This window comes from Bufo bufo, chromosome 6 (assembly GCF_905171765.1).
Source record: "Bufo bufo chromosome 6, aBufBuf1.1, whole genome shotgun sequence".
Classification (NCBI taxonomy): domain Eukaryota; kingdom Metazoa; phylum Chordata; class Amphibia; order Anura; family Bufonidae; genus Bufo; species Bufo bufo.
In genome coordinates this window covers 24,028,886-24,056,875 of record NC_053394.1, presented here as the reverse complement: position 1 = coordinate 24,056,875, position 27,990 = coordinate 24,028,886, and the positions used below count along the sequence as shown (strand labels likewise).

Sequence of the window (27,990 nt, the reverse complement as noted above, 5' to 3'; positions counted from 1 at the left end):
TGGCTTGTTAGTAGGGGCTGCTCTGTCGGTCCAGTCAGGGCCGGCGGGGAGCGGGAAGATGGCGGCGGCCTCGGGGTCTTTGCTGCACGGGGCAGCGGGAGCGTTGGGGGCCTCGGAGCCGGCGCTGAGGCTCATCCTTTCCATCCTGAGCGGTGAGAGTTTTCGGGTTGCACAAGTTTGATTGGATGGGAAGGGGGGGCGCGATAGGGTTAAATATGGAAAGCCCCTTGAAGGGTGACGTCGTTTGTAGCGCGCGCTGAGGAGGGGGGGTTCACCTGTCACAGAGGTATAATGAAGGGGGGGGGGCTAATATGGTGGCTCAGGAGGGACATAATTCCAGGAGAGGTGGTTCAGTATTGGGGGGGGGATTATTCATCAATGATTTTAAAAAAATTGACCTTATTGAATCTTTACGAGACGATGCGGCGTAACATGAGCCGCCATATTGTAGTCGCGGTTAGGCAACGTGTTTAGTAAGAAGATTTGGTCAGATTTGGGGGGAGCTTTATGTGACGGCCCCTCGGACACTGTGACGATAGCTCCTCCGCCTGCGGTTGGCGGCCACGACCCGTAGACATAATGGTCATCATTAATCCTTGGAGGACCCCCAACATGTGGCCTCCAGGGCATGCTGGGGGTTGTAGTTTAGCAGCCGCTGGAGAGCCACGGGTTAGGGGCTGCTGTCAGGGCATGCTGGGAGTTGTAGTTTGGCAGCCGCTGGAGAGCCACGGGTTAAGGGCTACTGTCAGGGCATGCTGGGAGTTGTAGTTTAGCAGCCGCTAGAGAGCCACAGGTTAGGCTGCTGTCAGGGCATGCTGGGGGTTGTAGTTTAGCGGCAGTAAATCTGCTTTTATCTCCCGGACCCCTTGGCCATACTTCGGGGGGTGTCTCCTGCCTGTGTGCACTCTGGGGTGAGGGTCTCCCGGGCACAGCACATCCTGACTCTGCCGTCTCTCCCCCTTTTCCTCAGGTTACCCCTTGGCCTTATTTCAGAGATACTTCCTTTTTAAGAAGCAGCCGTCTCACATTCATCTCTTCAACATGGTGACCGGCCTCTGCATCGCCTACTTCAATTTTGGTATGTCTGTGTCTGGGATGGGCGGGGGGGGGAGACAAGTGGCGCAAGAGAGAGAACCGCCGCCGCTGCTTGATACAGGGAAATGCAGAACTAAGGCGGCGTTATGCAACTTGCCCACTAATTCACTCATTCCTGCTTGCCGTCAGTGAACGGAAACATCCTTCTTTGCTTCCAGAACCTGAAAACCTGTACTGAGCGAATACGTCTCACAGCTGGGGGTTTGTTACAGTTGTCTCTAGTCTAGGTCATCCTCTGAGCTCGACACGGTAGCAGCACAAATCTCTCTCCTGTGCTGATATTCTGTTACAGTGTATCAGTCCGGGTTGCGGGTGTAATGGAGATAAGGAGGTCAAAGTTCAGCAGCCGGAAGATAGCGCTAATGGACTTACCTGCTGAGAGGCCTCGTCATCACGGGATCGACTTACCTGCTGAGAGGCCTCGTCATCACGGGATCTTCTTACCTTTGGCAGGGAACTGCTTAACCGGCAATTCCTGCTTTTTCCTTAATTAGGAAATGTTAACCCCTTCCCAAGAGGACCCAACCCGTTGCTCCTAGAGGCTCATTAGCATATAATGGACATGGGGCGCACACAGACGCCTTCAGCTGCCAGGCGCACATGTAACAGGTCAGCCAATCATAGGTACAAAACTGCTGACAGCTGCCCTTTAAGAAGTGGCCGGTGTGCTGGCCCTTTAAGGTGGTATCTTTCAGGTAATTCTTCTGCCTCAAGAAGATTATTCTACACATGTTAATTGCTCATAGAATGTAAATCAACAATGCCTTCGGGGCACAGAAAGTTTGTGCTGAGCTTTGTGCGGGCGCGTCCTGAGCTCCGTGCGCTGGCCGTCTTCCCATCGTCTCGCTGAGAGCTTATCCAGATGTCTTTTATCGGAGAGAGAGACGTCTTATCTGGTGCCGCTCTTCACTGGCATCTTAATAAAGTTATTGAAGGACATCGGATGATGCCCGCTTCTGGAAAAGCAAGGCGGCTGCTGTCATGGCCGCTCTTAAAGGGCCAGCAGGGCTGTACGTCTGCTTTTTCTCTGGATCATGGGTGGTAGACTGCTCCTTGTTTCCTATGTAGCTGCACAAGTTACCTAGAAAAGCGGGAGTGACGACCAGCAGGGGTGGCCCTGGAATAAACACTAAAAGTGGCCCCGTTTTGTAGTCGGGTCCAAATTGATGGAAGGCGGGGGCCAGGAATACCATAGTGTGGCACATTATACCGCCCCCAACGGAGCCAAATGCCACAGTCCATCACAAAATACTGCCCCAAGAACGTCGCCCCCCGGGAGACTTCCCTGTGAGGTCTATGGCCAATCCGCCCCTGACAACCAATATGGCGACTAGTGTTGAGCGAAGCGAAGTCTCTTTGTTCAAAACTTCAGAATAAAGCTACATGCACACTAACGTTGTTTGTTTCCGTTCCGTTTTATTTTTTTTGCGGATAGGATGCGGAACCATTCATTTCAATGGGTCCACAAAAAATGCGGACAGCCCACCGTGTGCTGTCCGCATCCGTATGTCCGTTCCCTAGCCCCGCAATAAAAATAGAACCGCATACGGTCGTGTGCATGTAGCCTAATACTGTACGGAGATGCGTCTACTTTCACACTAGCGTTAACACTTACGTTTTGTCCTCCCTGACAATGAACGGGGACAAAACGTAACTGAGCAGAACGGAACGATCCAAAATGCATTCCGTTCCGGTCTCGTACCGGAGAGCAGCAGGACGCAGCGGTTTTATTTCCGTTATGACCCACAATGCAAGTCAATGGGGACGGATCCGTTTTCTCTGACACAATAGAAAACGGATCCGTCCCCCATTGACTTTCAATGGAGTTCATGACGGATCCGTCTTGGCTATGTTAAAGATAAAAAGACGAAAAAATGGCGGCTCACCTGGGAGATCCCTATGGGTAGGTGCACTCCTCAAGGATCACCCAGTTCCAGAAGAAATAGATGTAAAATAAGAGGGGCCCCGGACAGCGAGTGCGTATAAAGTGCAATGTTTACTGAACACCAATAGGACTCAATAGACCCTTATAACCTACAATAAACATACACATCGTACAGGGGGTGATGAGCAGATGGTAGATGTAATAGTAGATCAGTGAATGGACAGAACTGATGAATCAAGTCTCCGGCTCTTGTCATGGCCTGATAGAGCCTCAGTCAGACTATAGGACCTGATTGTGCGGTATACGGCCCGTACTGGAGGAACTGTGCGCTAATAGAAAGGACACGTGGGGGCAATGTGCATCACGTGCGAGATAAACGCTCATAGTAATATGTCCAGATCTCAATTAGAACAGTGTTACAGAAGAACCGTATACGTTACCACCGGATAGTGGGCCGGTCCTGGTTGGCGCTGTCTATTCCGATCTTACCGCCGAGAGGTAGATTAGTTGTTTAGTCTGTTTCACCGCCGAGGCTAACTACTGGCGTCCCACGTGACTTGGCGGTGATTCCACGTGACTCGGAGCCCGTGCACGCGATCAGGCGGTCGTATACTGCAAAGGTAGCGTCAGTTGGTTCCGCTTATCCAGGTAGATGGTGTGATGAGGAGTCAGTCTGTGCTCCTAGATATAATACAGGGCGATATTGTACCCTAAAAAGGCAAAGTCCATAGGAGTCCTTGCTTGCTACTCCGTCCGAACCGACCAAACGCGTTTCGGGGGACCTCGCCTTCTTCAGTGGTGGTACCTGGCAAGCAGGAAGTGCAGCATTTATATACTCGAGTAGTTTAATTGGATGATGGGAAAGTGGTCTATCCCAGGTTCTGGTAGGGAGTAGTTATTATAAAAGGGAAGACGCACTTGCGGTTTTAGCGCGTTTTGACATAAAAATCACCTCAATCAGAATTTTAAATATAGAGGATCAAGGTCAACACAGTAGGCCCCAGTACGGACTCCTATACAGTAATATACATCACCAACATAGGATTCCATATATTTCATTTGAAAAACAATCCACTGATAAATGTAGGGGACATGTTGCTGAGGACAATAAGTAGTTGTAATGCACATATGGACGAGAATAAAAATCGCAAAAAAAAACGCACATGTGTTTTTGATGCGTTTTTTGCATAAAAATCATCTCAAACAAAATAGAAAGTGTAGAGGATGAAGAGCCGTATGCAGTGGGCACCGGGGGAGACTCCTATATAGTGGATTCCTTACATATACTTCATATGAAAGACTATCCACTGGTAAACATAAAGGATAGGTTGCGGAGGACATTATCATTATCCGATGGAGCGCTGCTCTACCGCTGGAAGAGGTGGATTGATGATATTATTTGGCAGGACAGTAGAGTCGACATTACCCTAAACACTAGGAACCTGATATTCACCCCTATAATAGATCCAAGGGAAACAGTCTTTTTTTTAGACCTCAATATCAAGGTTGTTCTGTAGTACAGACACCAAACAAGGGCCGAGAAACGGCTTCATACGATGTTCGAGTTGCCGCCTACCCAGGTGGCTCAGGAATATACCGGTGCGCCAATTCAGAAGACTCAAACGCAACTGCACAATTAACGAGCAATTTGAAGAGGAAGCTCAGAAACTGCGCCGACTGTTCAGAGATGGAGAATGCCCCACGACCACTATAGAAGGTGCACTACATGGGGTCCGAGCAAATCGATGTTACCGGGTGACGCTCTACGTTTAATATTACCGTTCCATTCCCAACACTGACAGGTGGAAAGAACCATTAATCGTCATTGGCACTTTTTGCGGGATGAAAAGATCGTGGGACCATTACTGACAGCAACCCCGCAAATCACCTACCGTATACTAAAGCTGCCAACCTTGCATCCAAGGTGGCACCAACTGTTAGGAGAACGCGTGCCAAAAGTACAGGTTCTGACCGGTTAAAATGGAAGGGGTTTTTTAGGTGTGGAAAGTGCCCTAACTGCAGGTAACTTCCTTTCCTATAAAAAAAAAAGCACAAGAGTCGAATCGACACAGAATCCCTCTTTTATTGACCTCCAGGAAACGCTGACCTGCAATTCTGAGGATGTTCTGTATGTATTAGGATGGACCCTCGAGAAGAGAGTAAGGGAGCAGATCTCTAACATGGTTGGGGGATACGAACTCCATTCCCCCTCCAAACACTTCAAGGATGTCCATGATTGTGATCCCTCTACCCTCACCTTCGTAGCCATTGAAAAGATCAGAAGATCATGGAGGGGGGGATCACATCATGAATACGTCCAGGCAAGAATCACGTTGGATCTATGGATTTGATAGTCTCGTTCCCAAGGGACATAATGCAGGAATGGGATTGTTTGGATTCCTCTAACAGGGGGCGATGTCTCCTGGGGATGCGGAATCAAAGTCTGGCTGTTAATCAGCACTTCGATCCCCCCTCCCTATCCAACTTTTCCACCTCTTCCAGCGGTAGAGCAGCGCTCTATCGGATAATGATAATGTCCTCCGCAACCTATCCCTTATGTTTACCAGTGGATAGTCTTTCATATGAAGTATATGTAAGGAATCCACTATATAGGAGTCTCCCCCGGTGCCCACTGCATACGGCTCTTCATCCTCTACACTTTCTATTTTGTTTGAGATGATTTTTATGCAAAAAACGCATAAAAAACACATGTGCGTTTTTTTTTTTTTTTTTTTGCTATTTTATTTTTATTCTCGTCCATATGTGCATTACAACTACTTATTGTCCTCAGCAACATGTCCCCTACATTTATCAGTGGATTGTTTTTCAAATGAAATATATGGAATCCTATGTTGGTGATGTATATTACTGTATAGGAGTCCGTACTGGGGCCTACTGTGTTGACCTTGGTCCTCTATATTTTAAATTCTGATTGAGGTGATTTTTATGTCAAAACGCGCTAAAACCGCAAGTGCGTCTTCCCTTTTATAATAACTACTCCCTACCAGAACCTGGGATAGACCACTTTCCCATCATCCAATTAAACTACTCGAGTATATAAATGCTGCACTGCCTGCTTGCCAGGTACCACCGCTGAAGAAGGCGAGGTCCCCCGAAACGCGTTTGGTCGGTTCGGAGGGAGTAGCAAGCAAGGACTCCTATGGACTTTGCCTTTTTAGGGTACAATATCGCCCTGTATTATATCTAGGAGCACAGACTGACTCCTCATCACACCATCTACCTGGATAAGCGGAACCAACTGACGCTACCTTTGCAGTATACGACCGCCTGATCGCGTGCACGGGCTCCGAGTCACGTGGAATCACCGCCAAGTCACGTGGGACGCCAGTAGTTAGCCTCGGCGGTGAAACAGAGGAGATAAACAACTAATCTACCTCTCGGCGGTAAGATCGGAATAGACAGCGCCAACCAGGACCGGCCCACTATCCGGTGGTAACGTATACGGTTCTTCTTTAACACTGTTCTAATTGAGATCTGGACATATTACTATGAGCGTTTATCTCGCACGTGATGCACATTGCCTCCACGTGTCCTTTCTATTAGCGCACAGTACCTCCAGTACGGGCCGTATACCGCACAATCAGGTCCTATAGTCTGACTGAGGCTCTATCAGGCCATGACAAGAGCCGGAGACTTGATTCATCAGTTCTGTCCATTCACTGATCTACTATTACATCTACCATCTGCTCATCACCCCCTGTACGATGTGTATGTTTATTGTAGGCTATAAGGGTCTATTGAGTCCTATTGGTGTTCAGTAAAGGGGTTATTCGACTTAAATAAATCTATTTTAACTGCATTTATTGTAGACCAGTGAAAGATTCTTAAAATCACTTTCATTACCTATCTATCACTGTTTGGCCAGTTCAGTGTCATGTGACCCCTGACGTCAGTAAGCCGCCTCTGCTGGTGACGTCTCGTTTACAAGCTTCTCTCTGCTTGTGGGAGTGGCCCGGCTGTGTAAACGAGACGTCAGAGCCTCTGGTGCCCTCCCCCCTCCAGCTCTTGTCACTGCCTCGGCTCTGCTATGCGATCACTCATGTGCAGTACATACCAGAGCCGAGGCGATCTCTTCTCCACAGCACAGGGTATGTTTGTCCCTCCTGCATTCACTGGGGCTAGAGGTGGCAGTTTGTAAACGTTCCCCTCTGCATCTGGGGATCGTTATTACAGCCCTGCCCCCCCCCCCCTCCCCCACACTAGTACACATTCAACACCCCCTGGGAAATATAAATAAATTATTGGCCATCATCATCATCATTATTCAGCTATATAAAATCCTTATCTGCCACCAATATATGGATTTATCTAAGCAATATCCTATTTGAATATATATTTGAATAATATAGATATTGCTTAGATACAGATAATGCTAATGATATTTTCACACTAGCGGCAGGACGTATCCGACAGGCTGTTCACCCTGTCGGATCCGCCCTGCCGCTATTTGACGGTGCCGCTGGACGGATCCGTTATTGCAATTCATTTCTAGACGGATCCGCACCTGGATCCGTCTACAAATGCTGTCACTTGTCACACTGATCGGCGGATCCAGCAGGCACGCAGCTCCGACGACGGAGCTGCCTTGCGGATCCGGCGTTCCAAAACAACTGAAGGACGGATCCGCCCTTCCGGTCTGCGCATGCGCAGAACATGAAAAATGTGAAAAAGACTGACAGAGGGATCCGTCCATTCACATGACAAGCGGATAGACGGATCCGCCCTTCCGGTCTGCGCATGCACAGAACATGAAAAATGTGAAAAAGACTGACAGAGGGATCCGTCCATTCACATGACAAGCGGATAGACGGATCCGCCCTTCCGGTCTGCGCATGCACAGAACATGAAAAATGTGAAAAAGACTGACAGAGGGATCCGTCCATCCACATGACAAGCGGATAGACGGATCCGTTATTGCAATGCATTTCTAGACGGATCCGCACCTGGATCCGTCTACAAATGCTGTCAGTTGTCACACTGATTGGCGGATCCGGCGGGCAGCTCAGACGATGGAACTGCCTGCCGGATCACACTAACGCTAGTGTGAAAGTACCATAAAAAGTCGAAAATCCAGGACTTTTAGTCAAGTGGCCGCTCGCTGTGCACTGCCGTGCTGCGCCATAGCTCCACCACCGTCCCCTTTATAGTCAATGGGGACAGAGCGGCAGTCCAGCGGCACGGCCAAATAGCGGCTGGCCGGATCCGACAGGGTGAACAGCCTGTTGGATCGATCCTGCCTCTAGTGTGAAAGTACACTTAGGCTCCATTCACACATCCGCAAATGGGTCTGCATTTGTTCTGCAATTTTGCGGAACGGGTGCGGACCCATTCATTTTCTATGGTGACGGAATTTGGAATTAGTGCAAATACGTCCTCCTTGATATACTGTAATAACAGAACATTTTTAGACTAGAAACAAAACCAAACATGAAAGAAATGTATGTAAAATAACATAATTACACTGTGCAGCTGCAATGTGACAGGGAAGTCTTCTGCCCTGTGTGTGTATTTATTTATTTTTATGCAAAGTGCAGAGCAGGGGGCGGGGAAGGTCAGGTTGTTCACGCCCAGAAATATTCATGAGGCAGAGCTCAGGCTTTGTTACACGCCCCCTCAGCATGTACTTCAGCATGTAAACACAGCAATGACAGGACCATGAAAAGGTGCAAATATGGGTTTTAACTTGATGAAATCTAGCTTAACCAAATTATATGTATATCCTGATGGATTTTAAGTTTTTTTTTTTTTTTTTTTTTTTTTTTTTTTTTTAACTCGGATAACCCCTTTAAATATTGCACTTTATATGCACTCGCTATCCGGGGCCCCTTGATATTTGAGTGCCCCTCTTTTATTTTATATCTATATGTTAAAGATAATACAACCGAATCTATTTATAACGGATGCATGCGGTTGTATTATCGGGAACGGAAGCGTTTTTGCTGAACCCTGCCGGATCCAGCTAAAACGCTAGTGTGAAAGTAGCCTTAGAATGTATGGGCTCCGATGAGCTGAAGGAAGTTATTTTTTAACTTGAAACCGAACTCTACTTCGGGTCTGAGGTACTTATTCAGAACTGAAGCCACGTTTGGTTCCAAGTTTTAAAGTGGTTTTCCACTTTAAAAATCAACTACCGAAGTTATTCAACAAAGTCAGGCGCGACTTTGCAAATAACTTACATCGGAGCCGACGCATTCTAATACTGCACGGAAACTGATCTCCGTACAGTAATTATCCGAAGCTATGAACGAAGCGACTACGGATGAAGCATCTGAAGCTCGCTTCGCTCAACACTAATGGCCACCATTACAGCTCCCACATGAGTCGCGTATCTGCATAACCAGGAATTTTCAGTAGACTAGGAAAGCTGGGTGGTAGGCCATACTGGAAGTTACTTGGCTTTCTCAAAAGAAGACCAGACTAAGACACGGTAAGGAGAGACTTCTAATAACCTTACAGAACATGATGACTGAGCTCAGTAAGGATTTTTCCATGCTTCTAATATTGATGAGCTATCCTCATCAATATCAGAACGCTGGGGATCCGACACCCGGCAGATCGGCTAAATGAAGAGACGGCACACACCGTGCGCACATGCCTTCTCCTGCTGTCTGCTGCTATGTCAGCTGCATTCAAATTTACTGATGTAACACCGCAACTACTACTACTATAATACTGCTCCTATGTACAAGAATATAACTACTATAATACTGCTCCTATGTACAAGAATATAACTACTATAATACTGCTCCTATGTACAAGAATATTACTACTATAATACTGCTCCTATGTACAAGAATATAACTACTATAATACTGCCTCCTATGTACAAGAATATAACTACTATAATACTACCTCCTATGTACAAGAATATAACTACTATAATACTGCTCCTATGTACAAGAATATAACTACTATAATACTGCTCCTATGTACAAGAATATAACTGCTATAATACTGCCTCCTATGTACAAGAATATAACTACTATAATACTGCTCCTATGTACAAGAATATAACTACTATAATACTGCTCCTCTGTACAAGAATATAACTACTATAATACTGCTCCTATGTACAAGAATATAACTACTATAATACTGCTCCTATGTACAAGAATATAACTACTATAATACTGCCTCCTATGTACAGGAATATAACTACTATAATACTGCTCCTATATACAAGAATATGACTACTATAATACTGCCTCATATGTACAAGAATATAACTACTATAATACTGCTCCTATGTACAAGAATATAACTACTATAATACTGCTCCTATGTACAAGAATATAACTACTATAATACTGCTCCTATGTACAAGAATATAACTACTATAATACTGCTCCTATGTACAAGAATATAACTACTATAATACTGCCTGCTGTGTATTAGAATATAACTACTATAATACTGCTCCTATGTACAAGAATATAACTACTATAATACTGCTCCTATGTACAAGAATATAACTACTATAATACTGCCTCCTATGTACAGGAATATAACTACTATAATACTGCTCCTATGTACAAGAATATAACTACTATAATACTGCTCCTATGTACAAGAATATAACTACTATAATACTGCTCCTATGTACAAGAATATAACTACTATAATACTGCCTCTTATGTACTAGAATATAACTGCTATAATACTGCCTGCTATGTACTAGAATATAACTGCTATAATACTGCCTCCTCTGTGGTCACGTATGCCTCCCTCCATCCTTCTCTCTCCTCTCAGGCTCTCAGGTGTACCACTCCTTGCTGTGTGTTCTGCTGCATTTCCTCATCCTTCGCCTCATGGGGAGGACGGTCACTGCAGTGTTGACCAGCTTTTGCTTCCAGATGGTAAGTGTAGTCGGTGTAGCGCCCCCTACAGGCTGGGCTGAGGTGACAGTGCTAGATCTGTAATGACTGACTCCTGGTTATGGTGACAGGGCTATCTGATGTTTGGATACTACTACACCTCCACGGATAACTATGACATCAAGTGGACGATGCCGCACTGCGTGCTTACACTGAAGCTGATCGGTGAGTGTTGTCATAGGGGCGCGAAATGTCCACTGCTTACATTGCTTCATCTGCAGATCTCCACGCAAGTGATGGCCACCACCACCATAAGGGTCCAGTCCTGCTTGTTCCTGGTGCTTGCAGGTGGACGTAAGATGAGGGGAGATACATCACTGCTAACAGTCCGCACTTGTACCACAACCGTTACATCACTTATCTTGTGTTACTTAGGAGCTGTATTCACAGTTCTTATTGGAAACAGTCAGCAAGTGTCTAGTCAGATACACAACGAACAGTTTAGCACTTACAGTTCAGTAGGTTTCACTACATCAGATTCCTGCATCCCATCTGGTGCAGAGATGCAAATCGCCCCAAGGAGCTCTGTGCAGACACTGAACAAGCAGGAAATAATGGTCGATTTCAGCGTTGAACCTGCAGGATTGTGAGTGCAGCTCTGGAGTATAATATAAAAGGTAACTGTACTACATGTAAGTGATTCGACCAGCAGACTAGTGAGTGCAGCTCTGGAGTATAATACAGGATGTAACTCAGGATCAGTACAGGATAAGTAATGTATGTACACAGTGACTGCACCAGCAGAATAGTGAGTGCAGCTCTGGAGTACAATACAGGATGTAACTCAGGATCAGTACAGGATAAGTAATGTATGTACACAGTGACTGCACCAGCAGAATAGTGAGTGCAGCTCTGGAGTATAACACAGGGTGTAACTCAGGATCAGTACAGGATAGGTAATGTATGTACACAGTGACTGCACCAGCAGAATAGTGAGTGCAGCTCTGGAGTATAACACAGGGTGTAACTCAGGATCAGTACAGGATAAGTAATGTATGTACACAGTGACTGCACCAGCAGAATAGTGAGTGCAGCTCTGGAGTATAATACAGGATGTAACTCGGGATCAGTACAGGATAATTGATACTGCAGTATTTTTTTTCAGGAATATTGTGTTCACTATACATTGTATATAATGAAATTGCTTGACATGGCGAATTCCTTGTAGTGTGTCATGCAGTAGCTCCATGTCCTACTATAGAGAGATATATAATATATACTCGCTCCTCCTTCGCTCACCCTCCTTCTCTCTTGATCTGGCAGGGCTCGGTTTTGATTACTACGATGGAGGGAAAGCCAAGGTTTGTACCATGTCTCCTCTTGTGGATCGTCTGTCACGCGGCCAAGCTTGTGCTGCACCTGTAATACCTGATCCCTGTCCAAGCATGATTGTTTCAATTAGTGAGTGCTCAGTATCTCCTCCTGGCACTGTGCCGGGGTGTTGCTGGTCGCTGTCGGGCAGGCTTCTGTTGCACACCTCCTCTAAGCCGTCTACTTATCCAGGGTTCATACATTACTAGAAAGCAGCGCTTCTCACGCCCTTCCAGGCATCCTGTGGTGGGGACGCATGCCATCAAGGCAGAACACTTCTCGTTTCCTGCCCTGTGCCATACATTCCTGGCGCAGCCGGCGGATCGCTGCCACACGTTTCCCGGATGGCGCAGGCTCATACAGTAATATCAGCTGGCACCAGAGCTAGGTACAATCCCGGTCATTTAAAGGGGTCCTGCCCAGTATGAAGGTAATCCCCCTATCCACAGTATCATTGCCGCTCCGTCAGGACGAGTACGTAGGATCCCCATTCTCTAGATCTGTGGACGCCCCAGCAGTCCGACCCCCACTAACCTGATCTGTGGACGTCCCAGCAGTCCGACCCCCACTAACCTGATAGTTATCCCCTATCCCACTGCTGCCGCTGTGGAACTACAATTCCCAGCATGCTCCATTCATTTATTTGGGAGTTCTGAGAAGCGCAGAGCAAGTATGCATGCTGGGAGTTTCACAACAGCTGGAGTGCAGGAGGTTGCCTACCCTGTGGATGGAGGATAACTTTCAACCGCTTAGATGCCACGTTCATTACTGAATGTGGCATCTAAGATATTTGATTCAATTTCTCACCGTTTTCACTTTATCCTTATTTGCTGTCAGTGAAAAGAAACCTTTATGTAGATTTAATGGCGCACACAAGCGATTGCAGGTGGTTAAAGGGACACTCCAGCCGTGCCTGGAGCAGGATCCCCTCTTTAATGCTTGCTCCACCCACGCAACGTAATTTGGAGATTTATGGCAGATTTGTCATCTCTTTGGCAGACGTCGCTGACGCCGGAGCAGCAGTCCTATGCAGTGACGGGAGTACCCACCTTTCTGGAGGTCTGCGGCTTCTCCTACTACTATGGGGGTTTTTTAGTTGGACCCCAGTTCTCTATGTGCAAATACCTGCAGTTTGTGACGGGCGAGCTGACCGATGTGGAGGGGCAGAGACCTAACAGGTGAGCAGATGAGCGTCTGTTGGGGGTTGTTATTATTCTCTGGACTGGCGCTCCGAGTGTGACCGCCTCCTGTCACTTCTACCCCCCTGCAGCATCGAGCCGGCGGTGAAGCGGCTATGCCTCGGACTTTTCTTCCTGACCCTACACATGGTGTTCAGCCCCCACCTGCCTGACGGCTACTTCCTGACGGAGGAGTATGCGGTAAGTCTCACCACTCCCTTCCCAGCACAGGGTGGCGGCACTTGTCGAGTCTGTTCACATTACCAAGATTTATGACCCAAATTGCGCAACTCTGTAAATGTAGTAATTAATGATCAGCGCCCTGCGATAAATGTATGACACATGCGATCCCCTAAAAAATAAAAAAGCCTTCACCAGTGCCCCCCAGGACGGTGATGGCTGCGCACACATTACTGCAAGGCCGTACTTTTGCAATTATTATTATTTTTACTAGTAATAATTCAATGCATCAAAAATAAAAAATAAATCACCAACTTTGCAGTCTTGACTCTTCATTACCTACCGTTTTGTGTCCACAGCTCCCATGCAGAGCTATGTGTCCGTATTGCTGAAGGCCTTGGGGGTAGTCTTATCCTGCAGTCATATCCGCTCCCTTTTCTTGGTAACGTACAGATTGTAGAGGGACTGTAGGATCAGGCAACAAGGGGTTTGTTTGTAGACCCATAGATGTGCATCGGAGCTGCAGACACAAAACGGTAGAATATCTTTTTAATCAGAACGCTCTTCAGATTTGCTTCAGGCACTGCAGTCATACAGAATGTTTATCAACGTCTACATACCCTTGACTCTTGCTCATTGCATTTATTTTATTTCCGGCTCTCTAGAACCAGCCGTTCTGGTACCGCTGTGTCTACATGCTGATCTGGGGGAAAGTCACGCTGTATAAATATGTCACCTGCTGGCTGGTAACGGTAAGCGCACATCTAAGATGTGGACCTAGAGTCTGCGGCAGGCGAACTACATCATATCTGTGTAGTGTAATATACCAGAGGGATGGGAGGGGTGTGCAGCTGCAGGTTTTCAGCTCAAAGGGGGTGGGGCAGGTGAGGGGCAGCACCTGATTCACTCTGACACGCCCCCAGCAGAGACAGAGAAAATGTACATTGCTGTTATCTGCAGAGGGAAGGAGAAGACTCCAGGTCTGCACATCCCATATACAGGAGGGACTGGGGAATGAATCCCCCTCCAGTTCTGGGATGGAGCTTGTCCAGTATCCTGCTCTGCATCACCCCGGGTCTGTTCCCTTTCTCCCCACAGGAGGGCGTCTGCATTCTTTGCGGCCTCGGCTACAACGGCAAGGATGAAAAGGGTGAAACGCGGTGGGACGCCTGTGCCAATATGAAAGTGTGGCAGTTTGAGACCACCCCCCTATTCACAGGAACCATTGCCAGCTTCAATATTAATACCAATGACTGGGTGGCTAGGTGAGACTGTGTGATGTGTGTACAGGGTAAGATTTGTGTGTTTTTAAAGGTGTATTCACATGAACGTGTGGCGGACATGCCTGTTTTGCGGACCGCAAAGCGCTGATCCACAAAAAACAGACCCAGTCTGTGCTCCCCGCATCGCGGTGTTGACCCATTGACTTCAGGGGCTTTCGGGTCTGTGCCTCCGCGCCGCAAATGATAGGCTATGCCCTGTCTTTGGCTGCATCTTGCAGAACATTGACCCATTGAAGTCATTGGGTCCGCACCGCGATGTGGGGTGGATACGGCTGGTGCCCATGTTTTGTGGATCTGCAATTGTGTGAATGAGCCCTAATATGAGCACATGTAATATTGTTCAGCCACTGTGTACACAGGATAACTTACAGGATGTAACTGAGGATCAGTACAGGATAAGTAATGTATGTACACAGCGACTGCACCAGCAGAATAGTGAGTGCAGCTCTGGAGTATAATACAGGATGTAACTCAGGATAAGTAATGTATGTACACAGTGACTGCACCAGCAGAATAGTGAGTGCAGCTCTGGAGTATAATACAGGATGTAACTCAGGATCAGTACAGGATAAGTAATGTATGCACACAGTGACTGCTCCAGCAGAATAGTGAGTGCAGCTCTGGAGTATAATACAGGATGTAACTCAGGATCAGTACAGGATAAGTAATGTAATGTATGTACACAGTGACTGCACCAGCAGAATAGTGAGTGCAGCTCTGGAGTATAATACATGATATAACTAGGTGATTTTCCTAGTCTATGACGGAAAGTCATGGTTTTATTAAAGACACGGAGGCGAGTATTGCTATCTCCTTCTTTACTGTCCACCAACAGCAGCAAAGAAAAATTTACATAACATGACGTAACCATAGTAACATCACCCTCCCCTCACAGTCCATATAACAGACGGCTCCTCCTATAGATCCTCCTCTTTCTTTACGAGCCTGACACCATGACCGGAACCACCGAACACGAAACCGGAACCTTGAATCGGGAAAACGACCAGCATGGAACCACCGGAACATCCGAACGAACACCATCAGCTGAGATCACTAAAGCCAACATGGCTATAACTGGAGCAGAGCAATTGAAGCCCGTAGCGAATCAACTTCCTCCTGAAAGTAATAAACAAATTAAGCAATGGGCAGAAGAATACATCGCAAGTCATACGCGATCCTGCCATAATAAACATCTTAAGCCGACTATGCAGACATAGCATGCAAATCAGAGTGAAAACCACAGAAAATACATTGTAAGGGAGGGAATCCCAGGGTGGGCAATACTCGCCTCCGTGTCTTTAATAAAACCATGACTTTCCGTCATAGACTAGGAAAATCACCTAGTTTTACAGCAAGACACGGAGGCTCCTATTGCTAAGTTTAAAGTTGAGCAATAACAGCAGAAAACAAATGTGGAGGCGGTCTAAAATAATACTCCCTGAATGTCGATGCCGAAGACCAGTCCGCAAGACGTAGAATATCCTCCAATCGTGCCCCCGAAACAGCCAAGGCGGTAGCTGATGCGCCTCTAGCGGAATGAGCTGTAAATATGGAAGTATCAATTCCTGCTAATGACATAACCCACTTCATCCAGCGCGCCAAAGTAGGGCTGGACACAGGACCAAACGGATGTCGAATGGACAAGAAAAGCTGAGGAACCGAAGACGACCGGTAAGTACGCGTCCGGGACTCATACTCTTTCAAACAAGCCACCGGGCAAAGAACCGGCGAAGCTGGAAACGATGGGTAAGGCTACTTTCACACTAGCGTTCGGAGCAGATCCGTCTGATGTTTCATCAGACGGATCCGCTCCGATAATGCAGACGTTCGCATCCGTTCAGAACGCATGCGTCTGCATTAAAACTTAGAAAATTTTCTAAGTGTGAAAGTTGTCTGAGCGGATCCGTTCAGACTTTACATTGTAAGTCAATGGGGAACGGATCCGCTTGAAGATTGAGCCATATGGTGTCATCTTCAAGCGGATCCGCCCCCATTGACTTACAATGTAAAGTCTGAACGGATCCGCTCGCTTCCGCACGGCCAGGCGGACACCCGAACGCTGCAAGCAGCGTTCAGGTGTCCGCTCACTGAGCGGAGCGGAGGCTGAGCGCTGGCAGGCGGATGCATTCTCAGTGGATCCGCCTCCACTGAGAATGCATTGGGGCCAGACGGATGCGTTCGGGGCCGCTCGTGAGCCCCTTCAAACGGTGCGCACGAGCGGACACCCGAACGCTAGTGTGAAAGTAGCCTAAGAGACCGACCTAATGTTGGTCTTAGTACGTCTGGATATATTGAAGGTGACCCCTTCCGGAGTAAATGATCTGGCGTCGTGATCAAGTGCCCGAACATCTGAGACCCGCTTACAGGATATCAGGCAAAAAAGAACCACTAATTTGGCCGACAACTGCCGTAACGTGAGATCAGGGTTACCTGGCCAGTTGGATAAAAAGGACAAAACCAAAGACACGTCCCAAGTCGTGGTAAAGCGCGGACGGGGAGGACGAGACATGCGGGATCCGCGAAGCAAACGAGATACGGAAGGGTGCTGTCCCGCAGGGACACCATCAAAACCCTGATGCGTAGATGAAATAGCAGATCTGAACAAGTTAATTGTCCGATAAGCCTTACCCGATTCGAAAAGGGAGGTGAGAAAGTCTAAAAGATGGGTCACAGGGGCCGAAACGGGATCCAAGTCCCGTTCCACGCACCAACCAGACTAAGATCGCCAGGCTGCCCGATAAGATTTTCTGGTGCCGGGAGCCCATGCGTTGTCCAAAAGGCGTCTAGTTGCCTCCGAAATATCGCCGATCTCTCCAGGCGTCCTGAGATCCGGCAGGCTATCAGACGTAGGGATCCGTCTGACAGGAGCAGGTGGTGTAATCCCCGAGGGTCCTGGAGGAGATCCATCCGAGTCGGGAGAAGAAACGGCACCTCTATCAGGAGACCCAGTAGCGACGGAAACCAAGCCTGAGTCCCCCAGAAAGGGACCACCACTACCAATTCGGCCAGATGACGACGAACATGTAACATCATCCTCGGGATCATAGCAAATGGCGGGAATGCATACATCAGCGGACCGGACCAGGGTTGAAGGAACGCGTCCACTGCCTCTGCCGCTGGATCCGGGCGCCAGCTGAAGAAACGTGGAAGCTGGGTGTTCAGACGTGAGGCAAACAGGTCTATAGCAAAAGGACCCCAATTCCTGGATAACTCGGCAAAAGTCTCTGGAGCTAGCACCCAAACGCTGCTGTCCGTAAGGTAGCGAGAGCCCCAATCCGCCCGACTGTTGTGGAGTCCCGGGAGGTATTCCGCTTGGACCATGACATCCCTGGAGAGACAAAAGGACCAGAAATCTTTCGCTAACCGAGCCAAGGTAGCCGAGCGCGTACCTCCCAACCGGTTGATGTATCGCACTGCAGACACATTGTCCATCCTCAAATGAATGCACGCCCGAGCCATCCGGTTGGTGAAACTCTGAATGGCAAAGGAACCGGCAAGAAGTTCCAACGCGTTGATATGCAGTCGTGCCTCTACCGTGGACCACCGGCCACCCGTGGAGATCCCGTTGCAGTGGGCACCCCAACCGTGAAGACTGGCGTCCGACTCGACAGTGAAGTCGGGTTGTAAACCGAATATCGCTTTGCCGTTCCACGCTTCCAGGTTGTCGATCCACCAAGCGATCTCTTCCCGAGATTCCGGGTCCAGGGTCAGAGTGTCTGCGAACGCAGAGCCAGAGCGGAGATGTGCTATCTTCAAGCGCTGAAGGGCCCTGTAGTGTAATGGGGCTGGAAACACTGCTTGGATCGATGAGGCGAGAAGACCGATGATCCTGGCCAAATGGCGTAGGGACAGTCGAGGCATAGACAGGACATGTCTGAGTTCCTTGCGTATGGAACGCAGCTTCGTTGCGGGTAAAGAGAGGGATTCGGACACCGAATCCACGGTAAAACCCAAAAACTCCATCCTCTGCGATTGTTCTAAGCACGACTTCTCGTGGTTGACGAGAAAACCTAGACGGGATAGAAGGTCCGTCGTCCAGCGGAGATGTATCAGCAGAGTCGAGGCTGACTGGTGCATGACAAGAATGTCGTCCAGGTATATTATGAGGCGGACTCCACGACTGCTGAGCCAGGCCACCACTGGTCGCATTAGTTTCGTGAAGCACCACGGTGCTGAGGAAAGACCGAAAGGGAGGCAAGCGAACCTCCAGATCTCTCCCTCCACAGGAAACGCAGCAAGTCCCTGGATGGGGCGGACACAGGTACTGTTAAGTAAGCGTCCTTGAGGTCTAGTTTTACAAACCAATCGCTCGGCATAAGGAGATCTCGGAGTAGATGGATGCCCTCCATTTTGAAGTGGCGATAGCGGACAATCTCGTTCAGAGCCTGCAAATTGATAACAGGGCGCATCTGACCCCCTTTCTTCTGGACCAGAAAGATAGAGCTGATGACACCCGTCATGCCAGGTGGTGCCCTCTCGATCGCCCGCTTGTGGTAGAGGGAAGTGAGTTCTAGGTCTACCAGCGCGGCGTCGGGGCGAGACAGCAGGGAGGTGGGAGGGGGTGGAATCTGGTCTGGTGAACCCACGAGATCCACGTGGAAGCCTTCTATAGTGGATAAAATCCAAGGGTCGGATGTTATTGCCGCCCAAGCAGGGGAAAAATGCAGGAGTCTGCCCCCTATACAATGACCCAAAGAAGCCCCCATCGGGGGAGGACTTACCGAAATGTCGTCGTGAGGACTGATTTCCTCTGTAGGGTCTGCCACGCCATTGTCCACCTCTGGCAGGGAAGAATGGGGATGGAAACCTCTGTTCCTGGAATGCGGGGCGTTGATGAAAGGAGCCTCTGCCCGCGTTGCGGGCTTGAAAATTGGAACGGCCAGACAGACGGCCCCTAATACTGCCGGCCCTGGTGGAGACCCGTCCCTGAAACACTCTCCTAATAGAAGATTGGGCCTTATCTAAGGCAGTGAAAGCTCCCACGAACCGGCTCAGATCCTTAATAAAGGAGTCGCCAAAGAGATGCCCCTGAGCATCTGCGCCTGATTCAGTCAGGGCCAGGTTGGACAGTTTCGGGTCTATTTTGAATAGAATCGCCTTTCTTCTCTCAATTGCTAGAGAGGAATTGGCGTTACCAGCGATGCAAATTGCTCGTTGTATCCAGCCTCTCATTTCTTCTGGGTCAATAGGGGACCCCTCAGATCTGGCATTCTCAGCCATTTCAAACAACTTGGCCAGAGGACCAAAGACATCTAGGAGCTTGTCCTGACAGCTACGCAGAGCTGAGTCTAACCCCTTACGGGGATTCCAGCCGGACTTGGCAAGGAATTGTGTGACCTTGGGATCAACCACAGGGGTGTCACATACCTTATTAGGTACAATGGGCCTAGGGCATTCCGCCTTCATCTTATTTCTTGCCTCCTTACTAAGGGGGCGGCGGACCCAATGTTCCAAATATTTGCCAACATGGTCCGTCGGCAACCACTCCGCCGATCTGGGATGGTGGAGGGCGTTAGGGTCAAACATGGGCTCTCCCAACGGGTCAACAAGGGAAGAGGCCAGAGTGGTCCTAGCAGAGGAATCCTTCACTTGAGAAGTGGAAGGAGTGGGGCAGAGGGGGGAACTGGGTCCCGCATGCGTCTCCTCCTCATCTGACCCAATGTCGGCGTCAGAATCGCTCAATTGTTGCGCTCTAGCGCATTTCCAAGGCCGCGCCCGTTCTGCCTGCGCGGAAAGGCTCTCTTACGCGATCTATGCGCGTGTTCAAGGGTGGCCGGAGGCGCACCAGTCAATTGTTCCTGTGACACAGGACTATTCATTGGAGGTTGCTGAGCTGTGGGGACCGCAGGCTGCACAGACCCTGAAACAGGGTGGCCAGCCAGTGCCTGTGCTATCGTATGAGACAGCACAGAGGACATGGAATCCATTGCAGCAGTGATTGCGGCCGAGACAGAGCGCTGCAGCGCTACTGCCTGAGTGTCAACTCCAATATGGGCATCCCTCCCAGGGGATGAGGGTGCAGAGGCCTCAGGGGTAGGATCGGTTAGAGGCATGGTAAGTAACAAGAAAATATATATATATATATATATATATATATATATATATATATATATATATATATATAGAGGAAACACAGGGTTAGTCACCCGATATGCAGGAGCGCCGGTACAGGCGACTGGATCACAGAACGGATGCGGAGGAACAGGAAGTGCCGCCGAGGTCCCGCGATACCCAGCGGGAAGAAAGCAAAAGAAACTAAAATGGCCGCCGAAATCCCGCGAGAACAAGCGGGAGGCGGCCAAAGGAGTACCAATATGGCCGCCGGGATCTCGCGAGATCACGCGGCAATAGGGAAGACTGAGGTGAGCGCGGGAAAACCGCTGCGCCGATGGGGTAAGACGGAAAAACCTGTAATAAACATTAATCTAATGCAAAATATAGACACAGGAGCTGCCAAAATGAGTACTTATCTTGGTGGCAGCAGCAAAGAAAGAGGAGGATCTATAGGAGGAGCCGTCTGTTATATGGACTGTGAGGGGAGGGTGATGTTACTATGGTTACGTCATGTTATGTAAATTTTTCTTTGCTGCTGTTGGTGGACAGTAAAGGAGGAGATAGCAATAGGAGCCTCCGTGTCTTGCTGTAAAACTCAGAATCAGTACAGGATAAGTAATGCATGTACACAGTGACTCCACCAGCAGAATAGTGAGTGCTGCTCTGGAGTATAATACAGGATGTAACTCAGGATAAGTAATGTAATGTATGTACACAGTGACTGGACCAGCAGAATAGTGAGTGCAGCTCTGGAGTATAATACAGGATGTAACTCAGGATCAGTACAGGATAAGTAATGTATGTACACAGTGACTGCACCAGCAGAATAGTGAGTGCAGCTCTGGAGTATAATACAGGATGTAACTCAGGATCAGTACAGGATAAGTAATGTATGTACACAGTGACTGCACCAGCAGAATAGTGAGTGCAGCTCTGGAGTATAATACAGGATGTAACTCAGGATCAGTACCGGATAAGTAATGTATGTACACAGTGACTGCACCAGCAGAATAGTGAGTGCAGCTCTGGAGTATAATACGGGATGTAACTCAGGATCAGTACAGGATAAGTAATGTAATGTATGTACACAGTGACTGCACCAGCAGAATAGTGAGTACAGCTCTGGAGTATAATACAGGATGTAGATCAGGATAAGTAATGTATGTACACAGTGACTTCTCCAGCTGAATAGTGAGTGCAGCTCTGGAGTATAATACAGGATCAGTACAATTCTCCTCTCTTATATCTTTGTATAATAGATCTCAGCTTTGCTGTTAGTGCCATGTTTTCACCCCAGTGCTGATGCAATATAAATCGCATAAAAAACCTTAATGCAGCTCTGGTTGTGACTGGAGAACGATGAGTGATGTAACTGCAGGCTTAGGGACAGCTCGGTGGTCTTCTGCAGTTTGGATTTATTTTGCTGCTTATTTCCGATTTGTATGGCGCTGCTTTATTGCAATTGCTATGACATTCCTGATATTAACTCCGTGTTCTCTTCTTCCAGATACGTTTTTAAGCGTCTCCGTTTCCTTGGTAATAAGGCCGTGTCTCAGGGAGCCGCCCTCTTTTTCCTGGCCATATGGCATGGCCTGCATTCGGGATACCTTGTCTGCTTCTCGCTGGAGTTCCTGATCGTCATAGTGGAGAAACAGGTAATGACATAAGGTGCAGTTGCCATAATACGGGGCCCAGCCTTTCCCCAGGAAATGAGCGAGGTTCCAGGGTCTGCGCTGTGTATATGACAGCAGTGCGGAGGAGGAAAGTGATGCCCCCATCTTCCACTTCTCTCTCTCCAGGCGATGGAGTTGGTGAGGGACAGCCCTGCACTCGGTCACATCTGCTCCATTCCTCTGCTGCAGCCTCCCCTCTACGTGCTGCAGCAGTCCATCCACTGGCTCTTCATGGGATACCCCCTGGTGCCGTTCTGCCTTTTCACCTGGGACAAGTGGTTCAAGGTAAGTTGGGAATATTTCTGTCCCTAGTGCAGCGGAGAGGACATGGAGGTAGCAGAGCGGACTTGTTTATGTAGCAGAGCTGACATGGTGTATGCATTAGGAAGCAGATTCCATCCTCATTTATAGGGGGTGCACAGGAAAATCATGACTGCCTGCTTCCAAAATAAAAAGGCAGCGCCACACCTGTCCCTGGATTGTGTCTCGGCTGCACTACAACACGTGGATGGGTGCGGCTTTGTTTTTGGAATGTTTTTCCAGTACAATCCCTTCAACCTAACACATGTATTTACCAGGAAAAGGAGTCAACACGGCGCTGACTGAATAATTACGGGTCAGTTTGTGAGAAGAGTGCTTCCCTCATCACCGCCCGGCCCTCTTAGTGGTGATGGACAGGCTGGTGTATGAGCGTTCATACCGCCGTCGTAACTATTCAGATATGTGGGCTGCCTGCCATGGAAGAAGGGCGGATCGCCCTCCCCGTGTGTCAGTGTTTACTGTAAATCCGGGGCTGCGATGATATGGGGGAAACCTTCGGCTGTGCTCCAGATTGTATTAACCCTCTGCTGTATCAGCCCGTCATGTGACCTGGTTCTGTGCCCCCCAGGCCAATATAATGGGCAGCATGGAGCCATCTTGGTTGCATCGAGGGCCTCTTCCTGCACAGAGTGCCGACCGATGCTGAGAGCGCTCCTATATAGGGGAGGTCACCGCCACAGAATCGTAGCTACCATACAGAGCGTATTGGGGTGTGTTCACACAGAACCTGTCCTGATCACAGGGCTCCAACCTCCTGAAAACAAGCAGCGACCATCGGGGCTGGGGGTTATTCAGCCTGTGGATGTATATCAGTATTTCAGCTCAATATCTCTGCTTGTTGTCACTGGAAGCGTTCTCACCTCTCTCTCTTTCGGCAGGTGTACATGTCGGTCTATTTTATGGGCCATTTATTCTTCTTATCGCTGCTGTTTGCACTGCCTTATGTACGGAAAGCCCTAGTGCAAAGAAAGGACAAGCTGCAGAAGTCCCACTGACGGCGCTCCATGGTAAGCGCCCAGGATCCGGCCTCGCTGACAGATTGCTGGTCTCTTTCTTTAAAGGGGTATTTCCTTCTCAAGATCTGTGGCACATTGCTAGGATACGCCACAAATGTCAGATAGGAGTGTGTCCCAGAGGTGGGACACACTCCTATCTCCAGAACGGGGCTCCTGAAGCCACGCACGCTCACTCACACTATTTTTGCAGGGTGAGACTGGCTACAAAAACATTAAATGTTAAATGAGAAAAAATATATAAAAAAATATAAAATTTCAAATCCCTCCCTTTCCTTAGAATAAAAAAAAAAGTTAATAATAAAAAAATATAAACATCTTGGGCGTCACTGCATCCAAAAAAATATGAAAATGGCCAATTCGTATTTTTTTTTTATTATTGCTTTTCTTACCCAAAATGTGATCAAAAAGTCACACATTCTCCAAAAAGGTATCAATAAAAACTACAGATTGTCTTGCAAAAAAATGACACACAGCTTAGAGAATATGGTGATGTCAAAAATATATATATTTTTTTCAAAAGTTTTAACTTATTTTTACACTATTTAGACATCTAAAACCTATACATATGTGGTATTGTTGTATTCGTATAAAGGGAACGCCGTAAGGACAAAACCCGTAAAACTGTGGAGGAATTGCGTTTTTTTTTTTTTTCTAATTCCACCCCATTTAGATTTTTTTTCCCTCTTCCCACCACATTAAATGGAGTACAAGTACAACTTTAAAAGGGCTTGATTTTTGTAGGACATGTGAATGGAAAAATAAAAAATGTATGGCTCCAGAAAGACGGGGAAGAAAAATAAAAACAAACCAAAACCTTCAATATCCTAAGGGTTAAAGGGCATCTGTCAGCAGTTTTGTACCTATGATGCTGGCTGACCTGTTACGCTTGGCGGCTGAAGACATCTGTGTTGGTCCCATGTTCATATGTGCCCGCATTACTGAGAAAAATGATGTTTTAATACATGCAAATGAGCCTCTTGGAGCAACGGGGGCGTTACCATTACACCTAGAGGCTCAGCTCTCTCTGCACTTTGATAGGTCCCGGCAGTGAGAACGTCATCACACCTGGACCTGTTAAAGTGCAGAGGACGCGGCAGCTTAGGCTACTTTCACACTGGCGTTTTGGCTTTCCGTTTGTGAGATCCGTTCAGGGCTCTGACACGCGGTCCAGAACGGATCAGTTTGGATTCTAATGCATTCTGAATGGAAAAGGATCCGCTCACAATGCATCCGTTTGCCTCCGTTCAGTCTCCATTCCGCTCTGCAGCGTTTTGCTGTCCTCCTGACGAAGCGGAGCCAAACGGATCCGTCCTGGCACACAATGTAAGTCAATCGGGGCGGATCCGTTTTCTCTGACACAATAGAAAACTGATCCGTCCTCCATTGACTTATAGTGGAGTTCATGACGAATCCGTCTTGGCTATAGAAGAGATAATACAACCGGATCCGTCACGGCCATGTTACAGATAATACAAACTGATCAGTTCATGACGGATGCATGCGGTTGTATTATTGTAACGGATCCGTTTTTGCAGATCCATGACGGATCCGCCCAAAACACGAGTAGCCTAAGTTTGCGAGGTGCAGCTGGCTACCTCTACTGCACAGGAGCCACGTGGCGACCATCACCCAGCTTTCCCAGGAGCTGAGAAATCTTCTTCTTTTTGCTGTGAAGTGACGAGTCTCCTTCTTTCCTGTCTTGCAGATTGTATGTCGCTCGGCGTGGCGCTGGTTGGCGCACCTCCCTCCATGCTGGCTGCAGCGGACACCACACTGCCAGGAAGGACACAAGTTGCTGATACTTTTTTTTTGTCTTTTTAATGAATTACAAACTGGTCACCGGCACCAATCATCCTGCAGCAATGTGGCCCCCAGATGTTGTTTTATAGACTTTTCTACTACTTGGGAGGGAGGGGGGGGGGGGAGGTCTTTCTATTACTTGAACTTTTTTGGATGCTGGAGACTTTGGCCGGCTCCCTTCCTCCTTCTTCTACCTGCGCCCTCCGGGTCACTTCACAGGGCAGCTACAACCAAGCTGATGGTAAAATTGCACTGGAAGAGGACGGTCCAAGGACGCTGTATACCGCCGGTTACGGATTTAGAAGAAAATCGTTGGGGTGGGTCTATGATAGGGGGCAGGGATTCTAGAAGTACAGGGGAGACTGCCCTGTGTGGAAGCATGGTGCCGAACATGGCCGATCAGAGCTTAGCCTTGTCAAAATATTTGAAAAAAAAGAAGTGCACTTGGATTGGCTGTAGGTATCATGTGATCACGGGGGGATAGGGGGGTACAGTCATGTCCTGCCTTTTTAAGAGCTGCAATAAAGCACTCTGTCATGTCGGCTCTGTGCCACGTCTTCATTCCCAGACCCCCCGCGGCCCAGTGTGGGGGCGACCTCAGCGCGCCTGGTGTGTTTCACGTATCCTTCGATCTTTATCGTTGTACTGATGTTAACCCTATTCATCCTGGTGTGCTGCTTTCTAACATATCTTGCGCTTCAGTTCCACACCACTTTGATGATCTCTGCTTGCTGTCAGTGAGTAAGGACATGGTTCTTTACATCCATAGGCAAAAATCCTGTACGGACCCTAACGCTTCTCATAGCTCCGGGTTGTATCCAGTCTGGGAGTTAAGCAGCACAAGCCTTTCTCCCGTCTGGAGAGTTTGTTACAGTGTGTCGGTGTAGGTGAAGTGCGTCAGCCTGTTTAGCGCACAGAGGATTGTGTAACCTGGGTGCAGTTGTAGCCAGACCCTCAGCCACGGGAAGTATTAGGTCTGTACTCGTTCACTGACAGCAGTCAGAAATTGTGAAAATGGCAAGGAATGGAAACACTAATTTTATATCAAAACACGGAGGCTTCATATTGCTTAACTCTTTCTTTACTTAAAATAGCAGCAAAGAAGATAATCTGAAAAAAATCATCATTACAGAGGTAACATAAGCCCCTCCCCCTTAGTCCTCCATAAAGGGACCTCCTCCACATCTCCACTCCCTCTTTCTTTGCTGCTGCTATTCAGATAAGTACCTCACCATAGTCCTCTGGGCTATGGGGGTAAGATTTGTGTGTATTTATTGATCTTGTTCTTTAACTGCCTGTTTTTTGCCTTAGACATTGTCTTACAGTTGTTTTTTTTCCTTAGGGTTTTTCTTCTAGGGGTCGTGTTTTTTCCCCCCTTTGTGATTTATTTGTATTTGGGTGTCTTTTTTCCCCCTCGTTTCTCACTGTTCGTTCTCGGCGTTTGTTTTTGCCATTCGTTCGGTTCCGGAGGCTATTCCAACTCTCCGGTGGTCTCCGGCCGCATCGCGGCCTTGGTTGTTTCTTACCGGCCTCCGGGGGGTCTCCTGTCCCGTCGGCGGTCCCGCTTCGGCGCCATTTTCTGTTCTTCTCCTTCTTCTGCCGCGTCTGTTATCGCGAGAGTTCGGCGGCCATTTTGGGTTGCGCCCGAGATCTCGCGATTGCGGGATTTCGGGCGCGCGCACTCACCGGCCTCTTCTGGTTTTTCCCGGCTTCTGAGATCGCGCGAGATTTCGGAAGGAGCACAGTACAGTGTCCACGGTCACCTCGGTTTTCCGCTCCTGCCTGTCGCCTGTGTTAGTTGCCTAATAGGGTCGTTATTTTAGGTACCTTTGGTTTACCCATATCGCCCATCATGTCCCTGGTTCCAACCCCCTCTCTGGTTGCTAACAGCCCTTTGCCAGATCTCAATAATGTTGCTCCCCAGGCTATGCCCCCCCCTTCTGGGGCGATTATTCCTTCTATGGTAGATGCCCAGGCTAGGGCCTTACAACAGTCCATTTCAGACGCTATCTTGTCTGCTATGGGCTCTGTTTCCTCAGCCCTCACCAGCTCCCTGTCTCAGGTCCTCTGTGCCCAGACAGTTACCTTGACACAGGATACTACTGTGTCTTTACCTAATACCTCCAGAAACTCATTGACCGATGGCTTAGTTCCATCATCTGACAGCGCGCTCCGGTCGCGCAAACGAGCCTATCCGCGCAAGGCAGAATGTGCACGGAACTGGAAAGCGGCTAGAGCCCAGCCGCAACCAGAGTCTGACTCTCAGGAGTCTGAGGAGGAGGTTGAGTTACTTTCCCCA

General features: G+C 48.3%; 1 protein-coding gene across 1 annotated transcript; it reads left to right on the top strand.

Annotated features, from left to right (window-relative positions):
• Window positions 1–26,232, top strand: LPCAT3 (lysophosphatidylcholine acyltransferase 3). Its single transcript, XM_040437135.1, has 13 exons — window positions 1–152; window positions 971–1,078; window positions 10,751–10,857; window positions 10,947–11,040; window positions 12,139–12,176; window positions 13,186–13,364; window positions 13,457–13,565; window positions 14,210–14,296; window positions 14,643–14,809; window positions 22,389–22,536; window positions 22,681–22,839; window positions 23,754–23,882; window positions 25,597–26,232. The coding sequence occupies exons 1-12, from the start codon at window positions 59–61 to the stop codon at window positions 23,868–23,870; spliced, it is 1,407 nt and encodes a 468-aa protein (XP_040293069.1). The 5' UTR covers window positions 1–58; the 3' UTR covers window positions 23,871–23,882; window positions 25,597–26,232.
• Window positions 26,233–27,990: the final 1,758 nt, after the last annotated feature.